The sequence below is a fragment of the Triticum aestivum genome, chromosome 2B (assembly GCF_018294505.1).
Source record: "Triticum aestivum cultivar Chinese Spring chromosome 2B, IWGSC CS RefSeq v2.1, whole genome shotgun sequence".
NCBI lineage: Eukaryota > Viridiplantae > Streptophyta > Magnoliopsida > Poales > Poaceae > Triticum > Triticum aestivum.
Window position 1 is genome coordinate 803,662,177 of NC_057798.1, and position 19,750 is coordinate 803,681,926.

At 48.9% G+C, this 19,750-nt stretch overlaps 2 protein-coding genes across 2 annotated transcripts; one reads left to right on the forward strand and one right to left on the reverse strand.

Moving 5' to 3' along the window:
- Nucleotides 1–534: 534 nt before the first annotated feature.
- Nucleotides 535–3,360, reverse strand: LOC123047557 (PI-PLC X domain-containing protein At5g67130). The gene is made up of 7 exons (XM_044471140.1): nucleotides 3,056–3,360; nucleotides 2,818–2,955; nucleotides 2,628–2,726; nucleotides 2,098–2,398; nucleotides 1,771–1,994; nucleotides 1,610–1,696; nucleotides 535–1,518 (listed from the first exon to the last, which is right to left on the reverse strand). Exons 1-7 carry the CDS (start codon nucleotides 3,287–3,289, stop codon nucleotides 802–804), a joined length of 1,800 nt encoding a protein of 599 aa, XP_044327075.1. The 5' UTR covers nucleotides 3,290–3,360; the 3' UTR covers nucleotides 535–801.
- A 10,861-nt stretch (nucleotides 3,361–14,221) lies between these two features.
- Nucleotides 14,222–19,357, forward strand: LOC123047556 (probable receptor-like protein kinase At1g49730). Its single transcript, XM_044471139.1, has 9 exons — nucleotides 14,222–14,406; nucleotides 14,963–15,514; nucleotides 15,624–15,914; nucleotides 16,254–16,515; nucleotides 16,601–16,653; nucleotides 16,752–16,819; nucleotides 18,089–18,178; nucleotides 18,273–18,357; nucleotides 18,486–19,357. The coding sequence occupies exons 1-9, from the start codon at nucleotides 14,298–14,300 to the stop codon at nucleotides 19,034–19,036; spliced, it is 2,061 nt and encodes a 686-aa protein (XP_044327074.1). The 5' UTR covers nucleotides 14,222–14,297; the 3' UTR covers nucleotides 19,037–19,357.
- Nucleotides 19,358–19,750: the final 393 nt, after the last annotated feature.

Genomic DNA, 19,750 nt, shown 5'->3' on the forward strand with positions numbered 1-19,750 from the left:
GTCCATTTCCACAGATTTTGAAGTGTGTGTGTTGCCATGTCCCAAATTAGTAATGAATGCTAGAAATTAGTGTTGAATGAAAATTAGTAAGGACCACATGCGTACGCGGCGTATATATGCTTGTGATGGTTATGCACATATGGTTACGGTTGTGATGGTTATGAACAGATGGTCATGCTTATGCTAGTGATGCTTACATATAATCCAAATGTTGATCGAATGTTGTATTGGCGCGAAAAACTCCATTGATGCAGACTACATCATATACAAACTACCAAATGTAATCTCGGCCAAGCATGCTTCATCAGATGCAGGCTCCCAATAAAGTCTTGGCTCAACATGTCTCAGCACATGCAAGGCTACCAAACAACTACAGTTGCATGTATTCAGCACATCCGCACTTAGCATGTCTCAAAGAGTAACATCCATGCTAGGGTGAGAACAGCTACCAAACACACCCTCACTTTGTAGACTTGATGCTACTTTGGAAAGTTCATAGTATAATCCCACCAACAAAGAGAAAAACTCACCACACCTGGTTCAGTTTACACATCTGTGATCTGACAATAAAAAAGATAGAGAGAACCGAAGTACCACTAACTATTTGTGCATGGCTACCCACCGATGATGCAAGAGACATGCTGATGGCATCAGTACCATGGAAAAGATTGAAAAACTATCAGCTTGACTATACGCCGCCATTGTACAAGTAGCGGGCTGAGAAGTGCATCTACAGATCTGAGGTTGGCTCCGTATCCAGCACGGTCGTTCACCTCCGACGGAGTCTCGGGTGACCAAGCTTCAAGACAATGAGATCAGCACGAGCAACGCGGTCCCGATGAGGGAGCTCCGGCGTGGGGTCTTAGGCCGGATCGCCGCGCTGGAGGTGTTCTCCGCCTCGGGATGTGTCGTGGGTGTCGGCGGTTCTGCTATGCTCTTTGGAAGCGTTCTCTGTGGTGCCCCGGTGTCTGGAGTACCGTTTGGAGATGCTTCTGGAGCCATCCCTTGATTTGGAGTACTGTTTGAAGACGCTTTCGGTGTTGCCCCTTCATCTGTTGTTGTACTCTCTGGATCGAGTTCATCTACTGACATCACGTTGATCGTGCTCTTTGAAAACTTCTTCTTTGGAGACTTCTTCAACAATGACGATGACGGGGAGGAAACAGAGGGCGACGATAGTGGGGAGAGGGTCGAAGGCTTAGCAGAACCCAGAGAGGACCATGAAGACGGGGACAAGGAAGGTGACGAAGCTACAGATGTGGATAGAGAAGGGTCCACTTTCGAATCCATGAAAGAAAACAAGGACAATGCCGCCGACGAAGACCACGACCGTGACCGAGCTGGAGCTGCAGAGGGCGACGAAGACGGGGCCATGGATCGTTTTGAAGAAGGTGACGAAGCCAATGCCAATGATTTCGGCGAGGAGGAAGCCGAAGGTGGGGAGGGTGACGGCGGTGACGAGGGAGGCGAGGACAGGGTTGACGACGGCAGTGCGCATGTTCCAAATGAGGCGTTTGCCTGCAATTTAAACATACGTTAGTCGGTACAAGATTCCACGGATGCAACGAACCTCGTACTACAAACATATGGCTTAGACGTGGATGGATACCTTGCAGTAGGCGATGCTGTCGCAGCCGCACTGGAGGCGGCCGTTGGCCACGTCGGTCGCCAGGGGGGCGCCGCCGCCGCTGCTCCTCTGCGCGTAGCATGCCGTCAGCATCACAATGAGAATGCATGTGCAAAAGCCAAAAAATAAACTAGTGTAGGTACCATGTAGAAGTCGACGGCGATGTAGTTGGGCCATCGCTTGGCGGAGGCGTCGTAGCATGCCCTGAGCTTGGAGATGAGCGGCGCGGAGTTGTTTACGCAGGCCCAGCTCTGGCTGGGGTTGGTGGTGAAGAAGTTGAGCAGCACCAGCGACTGCGCCTTGGAGTCCATGGGCTTGGACTCGGCCCGCTTAGGGCAGGCCCCCACCACCAGCCCATCGCCCCCGTCTGCACGCACATTTATTTTATTTTTTTCTTTACGCAGGAAGAAATGATCCAAGGTGATGGATCGAGATTCGAGAAGAAGAAGAAGGAGAGAGGTGACACGTACATTGCGTCTCGAGGACGTAGTCCCACTGGAAGGCGGCGCCGTCGGAGCCCTCGCGGCCCTGCTTGGAGGTGAAGACGAGGAGGCGGTGGTTCTGGGCGATCATGTCCTTGAGCGGCGGCCAGTCGGCGCCGTCCTTGGGCATGGTGGCCGGCGGGAAGAGGTACTTGGTGAGGCCGGCGGCGGAGAGGGCCTTGCCGAGGGCGCCCGCGCTGGTGTACTCCTCGACGAAGAGCGTGACGACCTCGTCCGGGTTGGCGTTGAGGAAGCCCTCCACGTCCTTGAGCACCTTGGACGCCCGTTGCTGCATGCATGCAGAAGCAGAAGCGGCACGTACGTGCGTGCGTGCATGGTGATTAGATTAGAAGGATGAGAGGTACTCCCTTCGTTCGGAATTACTTGTCTCGGAAATTAATGTATCTAGAACTAAAATACATCTAAATACATCCATTTCCGAGACAAGTAATTCCGAACGGAGGGAGTACTACTAGTGTAGTAGGCGGATTATATTAGTGGGTTGCGTGCGCACGTACGAATGCGGTGATCTCATAGCATTTGCCGCCGAAGGAGTGGCAGAGCCAGAGGTCGTTGTTGTAGTCGTACGTGTCCAGCATCAGCCCCCTCACGCCGTTCTGCATGCATCCATCGTCCGTCCACGTTGTTGTAGTCGTACGTGTCATGCATTCATTGAAAGAGAAGAAGAAGGTGTAGGTAGGTAGGTACCTTGAGCTGGTCGGCGACGGTGTCCTCCTGGTTGGGCGTGGAGAGGACGGGCGTGCCGGAGGGGGAGGTGGTGCCGGCCATGGCGAAGGAGTTGTGCGTGGTGAGCCACGTGTACTTGTTGAAGGGCAGCCCCGTGCCCTGCAACGCACACGCACACGCACACGCACGTTACGTCGGACCAGCGGAACCTGCCTACATTTACGAATTGAACCAAGGAAACGCGCGCATGGGCACGTACGTGGGTCTTGGGGTCGACGGGCGTGATCCGGGAGCACACGGCGGCGCCGGCCCCGACGAGCGGGGTGCAGGTGGCGCAGCGCATCCCGTCGCCGCACGGCGACTGCGAGCCCGCCGCGCACTTGTCGCCCACCAGCGCGGCCCCCGAGGCCGTCCCGGCGACGACGGCGAGAATCAGGACAAGGAGGATGCCGCTGCGGCGAGCCATCAACCCGACGACGGCGACGGCGGCCATCGCTCGCTCGCTCGTTGTGGGGCCGGCCGATGGAGAGAGGACAAGACAGGGAGGGAGGAAAGGGAGGGGTGGTCGGGAGGGACGTAGCGTCGGGGCGGCGCGGTCGGGGGATGAATTAAGAATGTGCACGGGCGGGGCGCGCGCGGAGGCCGGGGGCACGCACGCGCGCACGGACGGACGTGCCGGGAATAGGAGCGGCCGGCAGCTCAAGTTGGTACGCGTATGCATGCATGCGGTTCACCGGTTTGGCTGGCTGGTACGTGCGTGCCGTGCCGTGCGTACGTCCGGTCAGGCTAACTCGCCCCATGGTACGAAGCTGTGGGACGCGCCGGCATGTGCAACAGTAAAGTGCACCGGCAGGGAGAGGGAGGGCGACCTGACACGGGACCAAAGAAAAACAAAACAGCGGCGAGTGGGCGTCATGTGCGGCGGGCATGCATGCTGCCATGCTGGTGAAGGTGGGTGGGTGGCTCCCCGTCCTGTCAGCAAGGAGGGAGGCCACTGACCAGCTCGTCCTTTTGCGATCGACGCATCCTTCTTCCCTCCTCGCTTTATTTATTCATCAATTCATTCCACGTACTAGTACTCCTAGTGTACGCACGGTAGTACTAGAGCCAGTGAGTGAGTCACCTTTCACTTTCAGGTCCACGTCCATTCCATCGATCATCCTTCGATCGGTCGATCGAGCTGTACGCGCGTATCCAAACCCCTATCTATACCTTTCTCTCCGTTGCAAGCTATACACCTTTGTGCATGCTCCTTTTGCGTGTCTAGTCCTCTCATGCGCGTCATGTCTCAAAGGAAGAAGAAACGCGTAAGTACACGTGATCGATCCACATCACCTCCTCGAGACAAGGACGCTATGGGCGACTGCAACATCACTGGCAAGGGTTCTCACAGGAACTCACCCCAAGGCATGGACGTCACGGCCCTCCACGGTGTCCATGACTGTAAGCAACGAATCACTCCAATTCAATCTATCTATTACTCATATGCTCAATCTCCAGATTACAAGGAATTCGAATTGGGAAGGAGGAGGAAGGTAGAACAGAGCCAGCCAATTCATCACGCCATCTATCCTATCCAGTTCCTCGCCCGGAGCCGCCGCCACCACATATTACAGCCACTAGTACAACTAAGTAGTGTTAGTTAGCGGGCCCATTCTGGGCCGCGTAGGCGAGCCGGAGCCTGGATACTTCTCTTGGGTCTGGCCTGCTCTCCCCTTGCCGGTTCGCCCTGTAGCTCATCAGCTGTTGTCGCTGCCTCATCCGTAGGGCTGCTGACAATCCCCCCTGGAGAAGAAACGGCTTGCCCCCAAGCCGGAGCGCGAGGAAACTGTTGCTTGAGCACCTCCTGGTCTTCCCAGGTCGCCATTGACGCCGGAGAGTGGCTCCACTTGACCAAAACTTGAGCGATCAACTTGTCTCCTCTCGGTATCAGACGACGATCGATGAAGCGAACCGGAATCTGCAAATGACTTGCTGAAGAGGGAATGGATTGATATACCTGCTGATCAGACTTGACCTGGCGTTTGAGGAGAGAAACATGGAAAACTGGGTGCACCCTACAGTTCTCCGGAAGTGCCAGTCGGTAAGCCACTGCCCCAACTTTAGTTGTGATATTGAAGGGCCCAAAATATTTGAAAGCCAGCTTATGGTTTGCGCGCGGTGCAATGGATGACTGAATATAAGGTTGCATTTTCAGGAAAACTGATTCCCCCACTTCAAAAGACCTCTCTGTCCTGTGCTTGTCAGCCTGAGCCTTCATCCGTTGTTGCGCTCTAAGAGAATGTTGCTTGACAGATTCCATGACAACATGCCGCTCATTCAACCATTGTTGGACATCAGAGTTTCCAATGGCATCCACTGGCGAAATACCAAAGTAACGAGGAGGATGCCCGTCAACCAACTCGAAGGGAGTACGGCCTGTCGACGAATGCCAGTTTGTGTTATACCAGAGTTCACATAGAGGCAACCAACTGGACCAACGATTTGGATGTGCACTGATAAGACAGCGGAGATATCCTTCCACCTGCTGATTGACACGCTCGGTTTGTCCGTCAGTCTGCGGGTGTTGACCTGAGCTCATGCGAAGTTTAATGCCAGTTCTGCTACACACTTCCTTCCAGAATATACTGGTAAAAATAGGATCTCTGTCTGAAACCAATGAGACAGGGAGACCATGAAGACGATACACACGATCTAGGAAGGAATCAGCGAGCGATGCAGCCGTGTATGGATGTTTGAGAGCGATGAAATGACCATATTTGGTCAATTTGTCAATGACCACCAATATGCAGTTATATTGTCGTGAAACTGGCAAACCTTCAATAAAGTCCGTTGTCATCATTTCCCATGGTTGCGAAGGCACTGGAAAAGGTTGTAATAGACCAGGGTAAGGAACACGATCAGGTTTCGCGAGCTGACAGACTTGACACTGTTGTAGTACCATCTTGATCATTTTCTTCATATTTTTCCACTGGAATAGTTGTGATATTCTGCGGTAAGTTACTGGAAAACCAGAATGTCCACCAGCTGAACTGGCATGCAAACTGTTGATGATTTTGTGCTGCAGACTTTCATCAGAACCAATCCAAATGCGCTTCTTGAAATGAAGCAGACCCCATGCAAGGTGAACTTAGGATCTGACGTTGGATCAACAGCTAGTTTTTGCAAAATGGCTGTTGCACTAGGATCATTGTAGTAACTGTTCATGATCTCTTGCAGCCATGCTGGTTGTACTTCCGAAATTATATAGCAGTCACCAGGCTCATGTGGACGTCTGGATAAGGCGTCTGCAACTCTGTTATCAGCCCCTTTCCTGTATACAATCTTATAATCCAAACCCCATAGCTTAGTGAGGGCTTTTTGTTGCCAGGCAGTGTGCAAGCGTTGTTCTGTTAAACTAACCAGGGCTTTTTGATCAGTGATAATGTTGAATTCCTTCAGTTGCAGATAAGATCGCCACTGCTCCACTGCTAAAAGAATTGCCAAAAACTCCTTTTCATATACTGATAGTGTCTGGTTTTTTGGTCCCAAAGCCCTGTTGACAAAGGCCAGGGGATGCCCATCATGTGTTAGTACAGCCCCAATCCCACAATCACTAGCATTTGTTTCAATAGTGAAAGTTTTCTGAAAATTTGGAAGAGCCAAAACAGGAGCAGTAACCAGAGCTCTTTTAAGAGTCTGAAAGGTTGTTTCTTCTATGCTAGTCCAAACAAACACACTGCCTTTGCGTAGGAGATTACTCATGGGTTTAGCAATAACTCCAAAGTGACGAATGAATTTCTTGTAGTAGCCAGCCAGCCCAAGAAAACTTCTCACCTCCTTCACTGACATTGGCGTGGGCCATTGTTCAACTCAGGGTTAGTAGAAACACCATCCTTGCTGATAATGTGACCTAGATACAATAACTTTTGAGAGGCAAACTCACATTTGAAATTTTTGACATACCACTTGTCCTTTCTGAGTACTTCCAACACCCTCCTGACATGTTCCAGTGCTGCTTCAGTGTTTTACTGAAAATCAGAATATCATCAAAGAAGGCCAATACAAAAGTTCTCAGCATTTCAGGTTCTTGTGATAGAGAAACATTGATGGCACCTTGGAAGGTGTTAGGTGCCCCTGTTAAGCCAAAACCAACCACCAGAAACTCAATGACCATGGTGGGTTTGGAAAGATGTCTTGTATTCCTCTCCAGGTGCCAATCTAATTTGATGATAACCAGCCCTGAGATCCAGCTTTGTAAACCATTGAGCACCATGTAATTCATCTAGGAGCTCATCTATTACAGGCATAGGATAATTTCCTTTGACTGTAAGTGCATTTAAATGTCTGTAGTCCACTACAATCCTCCAAGTATGATTCTTCTTTTTGACCAATAAGATAGGTGAAGAAAAGGGACTATTACTCCTTCTAATAACACCAGAGTCCAACATTTCCTGAATTTGCTTCTCTACCTCATCCTTCAGCTCGGGGGCCAGTCTGTAAGACCTGTGAGAAAATGGTCTAGCACCAGGTATAAGAGGAATGGCATGATCACAAGCTCTTTTAGGAGGCAAACCAACAGGAACAACAAAGACATCCTTATATTCCTCAATAAGTTCCTGAATTTCTTGTAGCATAGCAGGAGCATTCTCATCAGTTACTACAGAAAGTTCTATGATGGTGTAAGCAAACTCAACATGTGATGCTCCTTGAATTGTTACTGATTGACCATGCAAGGAAAAAGACATCCATTGTTGCTCCCAGTCTACAGTCATTGGACTGTGCTTAGCCAACCAGTCCATACCCAGAATTCAATCATAACAGCTGAGAGACAAAACTCTAAGGTCATGCTCAAACTGGGCTCCTTGTACTGACCACTTGCAGTTTGATACATAGCTGTCACAACTCATAATCCCTCCATTAGCAACCTTAACCTTCATTGCAGTACATTTCTGTACTCCTGTCAGTGTGCTTGCTGAGTTTGTATCCACAAAGGAATGGGTACTGCTTGAATCCACTAAAAATGTTCTCTGGTGTCCTTGAATAACAACACTTCATTGGAAGGCCTTGCTGTGGGCTGATTTTCCTTCAGCCGCTTCTGATAGAGCCATAAGATTCACTTCTTCATCCTCATCAGTAAGCAATTCTTCTGTTGTCGTGCACTGAAAAAATTCAACCATCTCTTGCACCACATGTAGTGATACAGTCTGCTTGCATTGGTGGTCCCTGCTCCATTTCTCTCCACACATAAAACACAAGCCCTTGGCCTTGCGGTAAGATCTCAGTGCTTCCCATTTATCCTCTCCCAGCTTCTGTCTTTGTACATCAGTATTGGTTCGTCTATCTTCAGCAGATTTGGTGTTAGCTGGTTTAGCTGAAGATGCTGCCTGTATATACTGTTGCCGCTTGACAGAATGACCTTGCTGAGAAACAGAATTTGTCAGAGACTCATGCAGTAACGCCAGTTCATATGCTGCATCGAGATCTGATGGTTGCTGCAATGCCACCAGTACTCTGACAGATGGATTCAATCCATCGATGAATTTAGTAACATAGTGCACAGATTCTGGCACGGCCTCGTACGCTGATAGTTGATCATATAGCTCGGCAAACTGCTCCACATAATCCTCTACCGAGCCTGTCTGAACTATGCTGTGGAACTTCCTAACCAGTGCCTGATGCTGATTTCGACCGAAACGATAGTGCAGCAGCCTGCAAAATTCTTCCCAGGGTGCATTCGGTGCTCTTCTCTGAACCGATTCCAACCATCGCGCTGCTGCCCCTTCAAACAGAGTAGATGCAAATTGAACCCAGAGGTGCCTTGGTGTGCCGCTCATGCTGAAGTAATCTTCACACCTTGATTGCCAAAGCCTCGGATTGGTGCCGTCAAAACGGGGCAAGTCGATGTGTGGTGCAAATCCATAATTGTCAGTATTCTCTCTGTGTAACTCAGCCAGTCGCGAACTGAACACGGAGCCGTGGTCGAATCTCGTACCTCTGGCCGGCGGAGGAACATACGGAGCGTGATCCTTCCCCTTGGCCGCCGGGCGGATCTGCTACCTTCAGGGCCAGCGTCACCGTTGGAGGTCGGGAATTGACTTGTCGGTGGCCGGCCTCGTGCGTGTGAGTTGTCGTCGGAGAGTAGCCGTTCCAGCCCAGCGCGGAGTTCATTCATGTCGACTCCAATCGACAGCTTGAGGTCGTCGATGCGCGTCGTCAGATCACCCACGATGGACCGCATCGACTTGGCCGCCTCTTCCTCTTGGCGCTTGAAACAAACGTCGAGGGACTCCGCCAGGTCGGCCTTGAGGAACTCATACACCGCCTTCGTCGCCGGTGACATACTCTCCATGGCTTCACGGCGGCTGCGCATCGCGAATCTCGTCGCGTGGGGATGATGGAGCGGAGCTTGCTGTGCCAGGATCGAAGCTCTGATGCCAATTGTAAGCAACGAATCACTCCAATCGATCTATCTATTACTCATATGCTCAATCTCCAGATTGCAAGGAATTCGAATTGGGAAGGAGGAGGAAGGTAGAACAGAGCCAGCCAATTCATCACGCCATCTATCCTATCCAGTTCCTCGGCCGGAGCCGCCACCACCACACATTACAGTCCACTAGTACAACCTGGTAGTGTTAGTTAGCGGGCCCATTCTGGGCCGCGTAGACGAGCTGGAGCCTGGATACTTCTCTTGGGCCTGGCCTGCTCTCCTCTTGCCGGTTCGCCCTGTAGCTCATCAGCTGTTGTCGCTGATTCATCCGTAGGGCTGCTGACAATGACCAACGAGAGAAAAATGATCAGCGGGTTCGGGATGGGGTGGTGTACTAGTGTAGGGTTGCCTCTTTTGCATATAACTTGTAGGGTTAATTATTACTACCTCTCTTTTACATATAATGAACACAAATCATTTGATTTTAGAGAAACTCCAGCAGAGCCGCCATATTTGCAGCCTCCGAAATATTATGGAGCCTCTCTTTTGAATGAAATGAACTAGAGCCCTTGGATTTTAGATCAACTTTAGTAGAGTCATCATATTCACTGCCTTCATAATGCATATGGAGCGCGCTTCGTAATGTTTTGAAGGTTGCGGAGTAACAAAAAGTCGCCATAATGTGGCCTTCATTTTTTTTTGTTTTCTTCTCTCTGCCCATAATTTAGATCAAATAATTAAACAAATATTATTAAAAAAACAAGTAGTCCCAATACAACACATAATACAAATGCAACAAATAATCCGATAAAAAATCGTTCAAGTACAAATAAATGAATTAAAAAAAATCACATTATCTCACACAGCAAGCTGCCAACAGGGGCGGAGCCACGCTAGCGCTGGGCCCCGGGGCTGCTTTATTTGCTACATTGATGTACAATGGCCAGCAGTGCCATTTCTACTACAGTCAACGAAGGCTACTCCCGGCTTGACCCGGGCCCAGGCCCCCCGGGCCTGGGGTGTAGCTCCGCCACTGGCTGCCAATGATGCTTAGTGAGATCCTCCTTCAACTGATGATGAAAGACCCGGTCCTCAATCTTTTGGTATGCCTAATGAAATACTTGAATGTGCTTTGTGCCTGACAATTGTGCCAGCATTTTCATAGTCCATGGGGCTTGGAATATCCCTCTCATCCTTGATGATCATGTTGTGTAGAATGACACAACATTGTATGATGTTTGCTAACATCCTTGTTCCATAAAATGAGCAGCCCCCCTACAATTGTAAACCTTGATTGCAACACTCCAAATGCCCCCTCAATGTCCTTCCTCACAAATTCTTGCGCCTTGGTGAAATGCTTAAGTTTCTCGGTCTCTAGATTAGAAATTGTCTTCACAAATGTTGACCAAGATAGATAGATGTCATTGACTAGACAATATCATTGGTCATACATGGCCATTCACCATGCCACTAGCTAGCCTTGCAAACAGATGAATTCATGCAAGCCAAATTAGCAATACCAAAATAAAAAATCTTTGGAGACAACTGCTTCAAAAGTAACTGTTGGATCATGGCAATATCGATGAATTGGTTGTGCCAAACTGCAGGAAATGTTTTTACCTCCAGTACACACATTCCACGCTCCCTACCATCCCAGGATAACCTCTTGTTGCATTCATTGCTAGAACCTTCTCGTGTCCTCGGCATTGGGTGCTCGCGGTCACTGCTCTCCATAAACCCTCACCATAGTTTCAACGAACACTTCCGTTGACATTATGACTGTACCTTCAGCTATTCGAAGATACACATCCAATGCATTTGCAGGAACATCATACGTAATCATATGAAGTGTCGTGGTCACCTTTTAATAAGGGGAAGACCCTAGGGAACGGGTGGCATTTCTCCATTGCTGGAAGAAACTCTAATTGTCTTCCATGTCGTGGGCAATTTGACAGAACAACCATTCGGTCATATGGAAGCGTCACCGAAACACGTAGCTAGGGATGCATGGTACAACCCGAAAGATAGTTCCGTACATTGAAATGTCGAACGGCCAACATCCGATTTCACATGCTTCCCTCTTCGTTCTGGTTGTCGCTATCCAGTCAACAAACATCAAGAGAACCTTGAATTCTTCGGTGTGCATGATTTCACTCTCAAACTCAGAGCTCGAAACCGACGACGAATCATCAAAAAGAATAGCTCTACCAACGGATCCATCAACATATAAATGCAAATCCTATGTCATCTACACGGATCTATGAGCCGCTAGACTAAATTTACAAGAAATGTTGGGGAAATTTACGTCCGGGCAATTCATCCGACACCTACATGTCCTGTGAATTTTTGCATGTTTGTCTAAATGTTTAGAGGCATTTGAATTGAAAGTACCCTTCTGAGCTCGAGCTCAAATGAGCTCAGATGAACAGTAAAATTGGAAAAAAATCTGAATTTTATTTGGTAAATTTTGACAAATGTTCCAAGTGTTTGCAAATTTTTCATCATGAGATCACATTCGTGGAAGACGTGGCAAAAAATAAATAAATCAATGCTCCAAAATGCTTTCAAAAGTAGCATTCTCGAAGCATCAATTTTTTTTGTCATGTCTTTCACGAATTCATGATGGAAATTTATAAGCGCTTAGAACATTTGGCAAAATTCACCACAATTCGTTTTTTCAAAAGTTTAATTTTTGTTTTGTTTTACTATTCATTCGCCTCCCGTTTGAATGGAGGGCGTTGGAGTCGTCGCCTTTCTCTGAAAGCAGTGCAAACGCGGAGAGCGCATTGATTTATGCCGCCAATTAGAGCACCACCAACCGAGAGCGGGCGAGGGGACTGCGGACCGGTGGCGCAGGCATTGATTTGGGGAGCGGGATGGCCATTGCGCCGCTGACTCCACTCACATCTCTGGCCCTGCCTGCCATGACGCTCACTCACTCACATTTCCCCACTCGTACTCGTACCCAAGTTGTACTCCTTTTGGACTCGGCGCCTGTTGCTACTTAATTTCTGTAAGATGAACCCTCAAGTACCAGCACGAGTTCAGTTAGTTAAGGCGTGAGCTACCACCTACAAACCCTGAAGTACCATCACAAGTTTGGCACTCACATTTCCCCGGGCGCGGAGTTTCTGCCCCCGAGCTCAAAAGAACAGCTTAGAGAACAGTAAAACTGAAAAACAGTAAATATTTCTAAAATTCTGATATTCTTTTTACAACAAAAGTTGCTCGATGTTTCACGAACGTGCAATTGTTTGTGAATAGAAAACATTCATGATGCTCTGAAACCAACTTTCCGTGGGTCAAATAGGCATCCAAATAAGCAGTACGTAGAAGTGAGATGGGGAAAGGAGGTCTGAAATAAAATGGGAACACGAGAAAAACAAAAACAAAATGATGCTCTAAAAAGACTAATTTTGAAAGCATTTGGATTGCTGATTCTGTTAAATTTTTTCCCAGACCTCCACGAATGTGATTTCATCATGAAAATTTGCACGAAGGAATAAAACAGAGTAATCTTTGTAAAAAGAATCATAATTCTTTGAAATTTTTTATTCCACTGTTCATAGCGGAACATTTGAGCTCGGGATTACAAGAACACTGTTGCATTTCCTCTCTCCTTGTGTTTCTCTCGTTCGGCCGGAAGCACGTAAGGCTGCGAACGAGTCGCGTTCAAACGGTTAGGTTAGGCTCGGCCTATCATTCGATCGAGCTCAAATTATCTGGAGTTCGAGGTGGCTCATATTTGTCTTGTAACAATCGCGAAATGATCTTGACATAATTCGAGCTAAATAAGCTGATAAAAAACCTATAATCGAACTTTCTTACAAAAATCTATGATTTAAGATGGTTTTTTGTTTTCAACAAGATAGACCACAACAAGAACACATGAAAACACCGCAACAAAGTATTCCAACCTAGATTAAGGCAACATAAAACTTATTATAAGTACTATGGATGATTTATACAGATCTTTCGAACCTTCAAACAATACAACATGATGTTTTAGTACATGGCCTCACCACGTTTGACCCTATACTAATTGAATCTTTATGATCCTCCTTTTGCATAAATTAATTTAATTTCTTATTATCCATAAGATGTTTGAAGCAGTGGCGGAGCCGCCATCTGGATACCCTTTGGCAGCTGCTCGGACTCTGCATGCATGTGCTCTATTCCTTGAAATAATAACATGCATGAAGAACTAATCAAGCTTTCCCATGGGCAAACGACAGATGGTTGGGTGCCTTGGTATGTTGCCCGAGCTCTATTGAGCTGGTTCTGCCATCGATACGAAGTTTGGTCATGCAAGACTAATGGACCATTGGTGCGACATAGATGAGCAACGAAAGGAGGAAGAAGAGGGGAAAGAAAGGGGGGCGTGGCTCACCACTGGCAAGGGGCACGATGACAACAACAATGTGGTCATCGGCATGCACGCAGACGACCTTGGCGCTGGCGTGTGCCGCACGATGGACGAACGCCCCCTCCCCGTGTGCTCTAATAGTGCTTGATCGGCCATTGGCCACATCAACAACTATATCCAGGGAGGGTCTAGAGCGGGAAGAAAGAGACAACGACGTTGTCAACCATAGGCGAGGGGCCGAAATGGGCCGACCAATGACTGGGACAATGGAGGTGGCTGCGCCATGGGAGAAGGCGGTGACCGAAGGGTTCACGCTCTAATACCATATACTCTCTCCGTTTCAAAATAGATGACCCAACTTTGTACTAAAAATTAGTATAAAGTTGGGTCATCTATTTTGGAACGGAAGGAGTAGTTCCTAATTTGATTTTCGTATCATGTCAAAAAATGACCAGCATTTGAACATGAGCTATTATAAACATGTTTCCCCTTGATTCAAGGATCATCATATCTGGAACTTTTTTTCGTACCACCTGAGCCGGACAGGAGTGGGCAGGACCCCAACCCCGACCCCCGGGGCGAGTGAGGGCTTTTCGGTCACGGGCCAAAACCCAAGAAAGAAAATCATTGTCGCACTCCCCACTCTCTCTCACTCAGCCACCGCCCACAGCCAAAATCCCAAGTCTTCCTCCGCACTCCACTCCCCCACTCCACGCCCGCAAAATGCGCCGCCGCCGCCCCGCCGCCGCCTTCGCTCCGCCGGCGCTCCTGCTGCTGGCCCTCTCCGCACCGTGCTGGCTCTCCCCCAGCCCCGCCGCAGATGCCGTCGGAGGTCAGTCCGCTCATTCGCACACTTCCTTTCCCTCCCCCCCAGCTGGTCCTAGCTCGTCCGCGGCCGCTGCTCCTGGAGCGATCCCTCCTCGACAGCGCCGGTTTCCCGGAGCCCGTGGGACCGGAGAGCGACGGTTAATCCACGCACCAGCAGCTCGAACGTGATCCGCCGCGCCGCGGACCGTGATTCCAGCAGCAGCGCCGCCGCCGCCCGATTCGATCCCCCCCGAATCACTTCTTCCCGAGCTCCGGCCTCCGCCGCACGCGCCGTGCGCCGATGAATCCGCCACCTACGCATTTCCATTGTACTACCAGGGAACGGCACATTCCACCTCGCATGGCCGGCTCAGCGCGACCAATGATTTGGGGGCATTCGTCCAGTACCATGATTTCGTCAGTACATTTTCCGTAGCTCGCCGTATGGCCGGCCGATCCAGAGCCAGCACCAATCTGGGGGCATTTCATTCATCCAGATTCCAGTACCATTTCATCAGTGCATTCCCCGTAGATTGATGTTTCCACCAGGATCTTTGCTAAAAGCGGCGTCTTCCTCCCAGGCTGCCCGCTGGACTTCAGCTGGGCCAACTTCACCACGGCGGCGGCGGCGTGCTCCGACGGGGCGCAGCGGGCGGCGTGCTGCCGCTACATCAACGCCTTCGTGGCCACCTCCATCGCGCGCTACGCCAACGCCACGGGCCGCCTCGGGGTGCCGCCGGCCTTCTCCGAGATGTGCCTCAGCGCGGTGTCCGACACCTTCAGGCTGCGGGGGATCGCCACCGACGCCGCCGTCTTCTGCGGCCTCGGGCCCAAGATCAGGGTCGACTACCAGTGCGCCGGCCGCAACACCGTGCTGGAGATGATGCAGTCGCCCAGCTTCAACGACGTCATCGGCAGCTGCAGGGGGCCCCTCTCCCTCGACATCACCTGCAAGACCTGCCTCAACTACGGCATCGTGTACCTCCGCCGGCTCATCGGCTCCGACGACAACGTCGCGCTCAGCGTGTGCCGCAGCGCCGTCTTCGTCACGCTCGCGACGCAGCACGGCGTGCTCTCCTACGACGACATCCTCACCTGCTTCTTCGGTGTTCAGGGGATCACCACCTTTCCAGGTATTACAGCAGTTGCTGCACTAAGTTTCTCCTGTTTGTTAACATTTTGATTTTGGGTGGTGACCGGACGGTTCTGAAACTCTGTATCTAATGTTTGAGAGTGTACCAGGAACGGTGTCTGTCACGTCGACTCCGGCTTCTACTCCGAATGTCACCGTACCCAGTGATTCTTCAGCTCCAAAGACCAAAAGTGTTCCACTGCCACAGAAGCATCAGAAGCCTTACCACATTTCGGTGGTTCCGGGGATAGGGATAGGGGTCATATTGCTTGCCATTCTTCTTCAGATCATCTTGGTCGTGCTCATTCGTCGAAAGAACCAGGAACTGAAGGATGCTGAGATGTCTGCTCAGAGTCCAGACAATGCATTTCGCCAGGGTCAATCCTGGAGATGCGCAGAAGGTTAGTGCATATGCTTCGGTTATAGATATAACACAGTAGTTCACATGAACGTAGATTCTTTAAACTAGGAGTGAGATTTTTTTTGTATTTACCCGTTCAGTGTGTGGCTAATTATGCTTGGTGCCTGCCTGAAAACTACTATCTAGTTCTTATTTGATGTTGTTATAATGATCTTGCCATGGGACTCGAAAGTTCTGCATAATAACAACTCATTCATGCATCCTTGCCGCAAGTTTGTTGTGAGAAAATCATAAATGCTAAAATGAGCAGTCTCTTATTTTTCATCCCACTGTCCTTCTATGGTTTGTTTGAAACCACTCTGTTTACTCTGTTCTTCAGGTCAGTCACCAATGTTTCAGAGGTATAGCTACAAAGAAACAACAAAAGCGACAAACAATTTCAGCACAGTTATTGGAAAGGGAGGCTTTGGAACAGTCTACAAGGCTCAGTTTAGTGATGGCTCTATAGTTGCGGTCAAAAGGATGGACAAGGTTTCAAGACAGGCTGAAGAAGAGTTCTGCCGGGAAATGGAGCTCCTGGCTAGGTTGCATCATCGCCATCTTGTGAACCTAAAGGGCTTCTGTGTTGAAAGAAAAGAAAGGTAATTGTGTTTTGTTTGCATCATAATTTTCTATACTTGATAGTACATAGGAGTCAACTTTTCATCTTATGTTTCTGTTTTTCAGGTTTCTTGTCTACGAGTACATGGAAAATGGAAGCCTAAAGGATCACCTGCACTGTAAGTTTGTGCCGTTTTCAGATATCTGTACATATGATATTTCTCCTTCAAAATATATCTTGACTTGCTGTTACGTGCTCTCATTTGAATTCCGGCAGCTTCTGGAACAAAGGCATTAAGCTGGCAGACACGGCTACAGATCGCAATGGACGTAGCCAATGCTCTGGTAGGTTCACTGCAGTAAATAATTCTGGTTCATTTACCATATGAAGTTCTTGTTCTCTTTTATGTTAAGCCAAAATATGGGAAAATCATCATCAGCATGCATGCATCAAGTTGAACTACAAACACTGCAGATTCCTTTCCCTTAGCAGCTGTACTATTTCATATTTAAGCTCAAAACATCGTTCTTCAGTTTTCTCAGTGTAGGTTCCTTGCATCTGTTAATATCTGTAAATGCACCTACTAAAACCTGCATAATATATGGATGAAAAGTATCGAGCTGGAATGCTAGGAATTAGGGTAACAAAACAATCAATTATTCCAACACGCCCAAGTGCGGCAACTGTAGCTGACGCCCTTCTTCCCCCTTGTCTCCTCAGAGCAACCACCGTCAGATCTAGGCCAACCTTTACAAATGCCTTTTGTTTAATCAGACACACCTATCAATTTGCATGTAGAGATGGCCTCATATCATGGAGTAGTATCTTATTTACAACATGATAGCATTTTGCCCCCTCGAAGAGAAATGGTCCCTGTCTGGATGTACAGTTCATATATCGGTCCAACTATTATCGCGTAGAACAGCAGAGCATTTTGGCCCCCGGTTTATTTTCAATGCGCCATTGCACAGTAGCATTCAAGAATCAGGATCAGCCAGCGGTTGTTGGCATGTGCAAATTTCTGGCACATTGATAGGGGGTAGGCATTTGTACAGGTATGAGAGTGCCCATGCCTGTGGTCCTGGTATGTATTATTTGGCACTGTTGACCTGATTTTGGCCCAATATTTCCATAAATATCCTTTTGCACTTTCTGTCTTCAGGCTATGGAGTCATTGAGAGATGTTAAGTTGACTAGTGATTACATGCCCAGATGTATTTTGCCCAGCAAACAAAAAAATTCTGGGGCTTTGGTTTGGTACCACTAGCCACCAGGACCCACCATGTTACCATGGGGCTTTGGCAGTGCTTGCCCAGTGTTTTCTCACTTTCTGGGTGGGGTTGGAAGACAGACACTGTTGATAAGCTTGTTTGCTGGCCAGTAATATTGTGTTGTGCTGTTTGACATCCTGGATTTGAATTCAGGATTAAACTTTTTGAGCTGCCTTTAGTCAGTTCAGTTGACATTTCACAACTTCTCTAGATAACTTCCTTTGATCAAGATGTGTTCTTGTTCTTGCATTCCTGTACCTCCATTTTTTTTCGAGATAGGGAATGCTGATCTGTGCTTGTTGTTTTCTCTTGAGATTATAAGATGTGTCCTTGTTGTTGCAGGAGTACCTCCATTTCTTCTGTAATCCTCCACTCTGCCATAGAGACATCAAGTCGAGCAACATTCTTTTGGACAAAAACTTTGTTGCCAAGGTTCATTCTTGCGATATGCTCATGACCTCTACCGCTGGTGGGTACATCTAGGTTGTGATTCATGCTGAAATTTTCTCCTTGATCTTTTATATAGGTTGCTGATTTCGGCCTTGCACATGCATCGAGAACTGGTGCTATCAGCTTTGAAGCTGTGAACACAGATATACGCGGAACTCCAGGTGTGAATTCAGCAATATGAATCTTCTAACGAAACTATGTAGCATGCAGGTTACTTCAATGTTCAGTAAATGGATCATATATACACCATTATTGCTCATCTCCGTCTTGATGGATGGATCAACTGCAGGGTACATGGACCCCGAGTACGTGGTGACCCAGGAGCTGACGGAGAAGAGCGACATCTACAGCTACGGCGTGGTGCTGTTGGAGCTGGTCACCGGGCGGCGGGCGATCCAGGACAAGAAGAACCTGGTGGAGTGGGCGCAGGAGTACATGTCGCCGTCCGGGGAGATCCCGCCGGAGCTGGTGGACCCGGCGGTCCGCGACACGGTGGACATGGACCAGCTGCACCTGGCGGTCGGCATCGTCCAGTGGTGCACGCAGCGGGAGGGGCGCCAGCGGCCGTCCATCAGGCAGGTGCTGCGCATGTTCTCCGAGCGCCTGGACCCCGGCAACGGCAGCTTCGGCGAGGGCATGGACGACGCCGACGGCGGCTTCTACCCGGGCCGGAGCAGCAGGGGCGGCGGCGCCGGCATCCACCGCAACGAGCTGGTCCCCTGCGGCGGCGGCGGCGACATGCGGTCCCTGCATTCGTCGTCGAGCACGACGAGGTCCTACTGCAGCCGCAGCATGCTGCTCGAGGGTGGCCAGGCTCACTCTCCCCCTGAAACCCTCTGAATGATCAGACTCTGTTTCAAAAAGAGGAAATCCCGCTGAACCTGAAACCCTCTGAATGATGAGGCTCTGTTTCAAAAGAGGAAATCCCTCTGCTCAGGCATTGTTTCAGAAGAGGAAATTTTGCTCCTCTGCGCGGTAAAAGTCCGGTACGATTTGCGTGGTCGGCGAGGCGAGGTCGGAACTCGGACCTAGAGGCGAAGACTGAGGTATTATCTGTTGGTGCTGCAGACTGGTTCATACAAAGAAAGACACATTGTTTGTGGAAATTTTGTGGTATGCGTTTGTTTTGCTGTGTGAGTGTGCTGGCAGAATACTTCACACGCCATAACTTACAAGCTTTAGTTTTTTTTTTCTTTTTTTTTCGAAAAGGGGGTACCCCGGCCTCTGCATCTAGAATGATGCATACGGCCCTCTTATTAATCAAAGCAGCAAAGTGTGCATACAAGGTTCCATAGTCTCAAAATCAAACAAACAAACACAAGCTTTAGTAGTACTGGAAACATAATACTTGACACAACACAACTCGAAAATTTTATAATCGATGCACAAATAGTTGGGACATTTTACATAGCTGACCGACGAACAAGTACTTGAACATACAGCTACGTATTGGCAAAACAGAAATGGATATATAGATGTAACTGAGCAAAAGGTACCATACTCCATAACATTCGATATAACTGAGCAAAAGGTACCATACCCCATAACATTCAG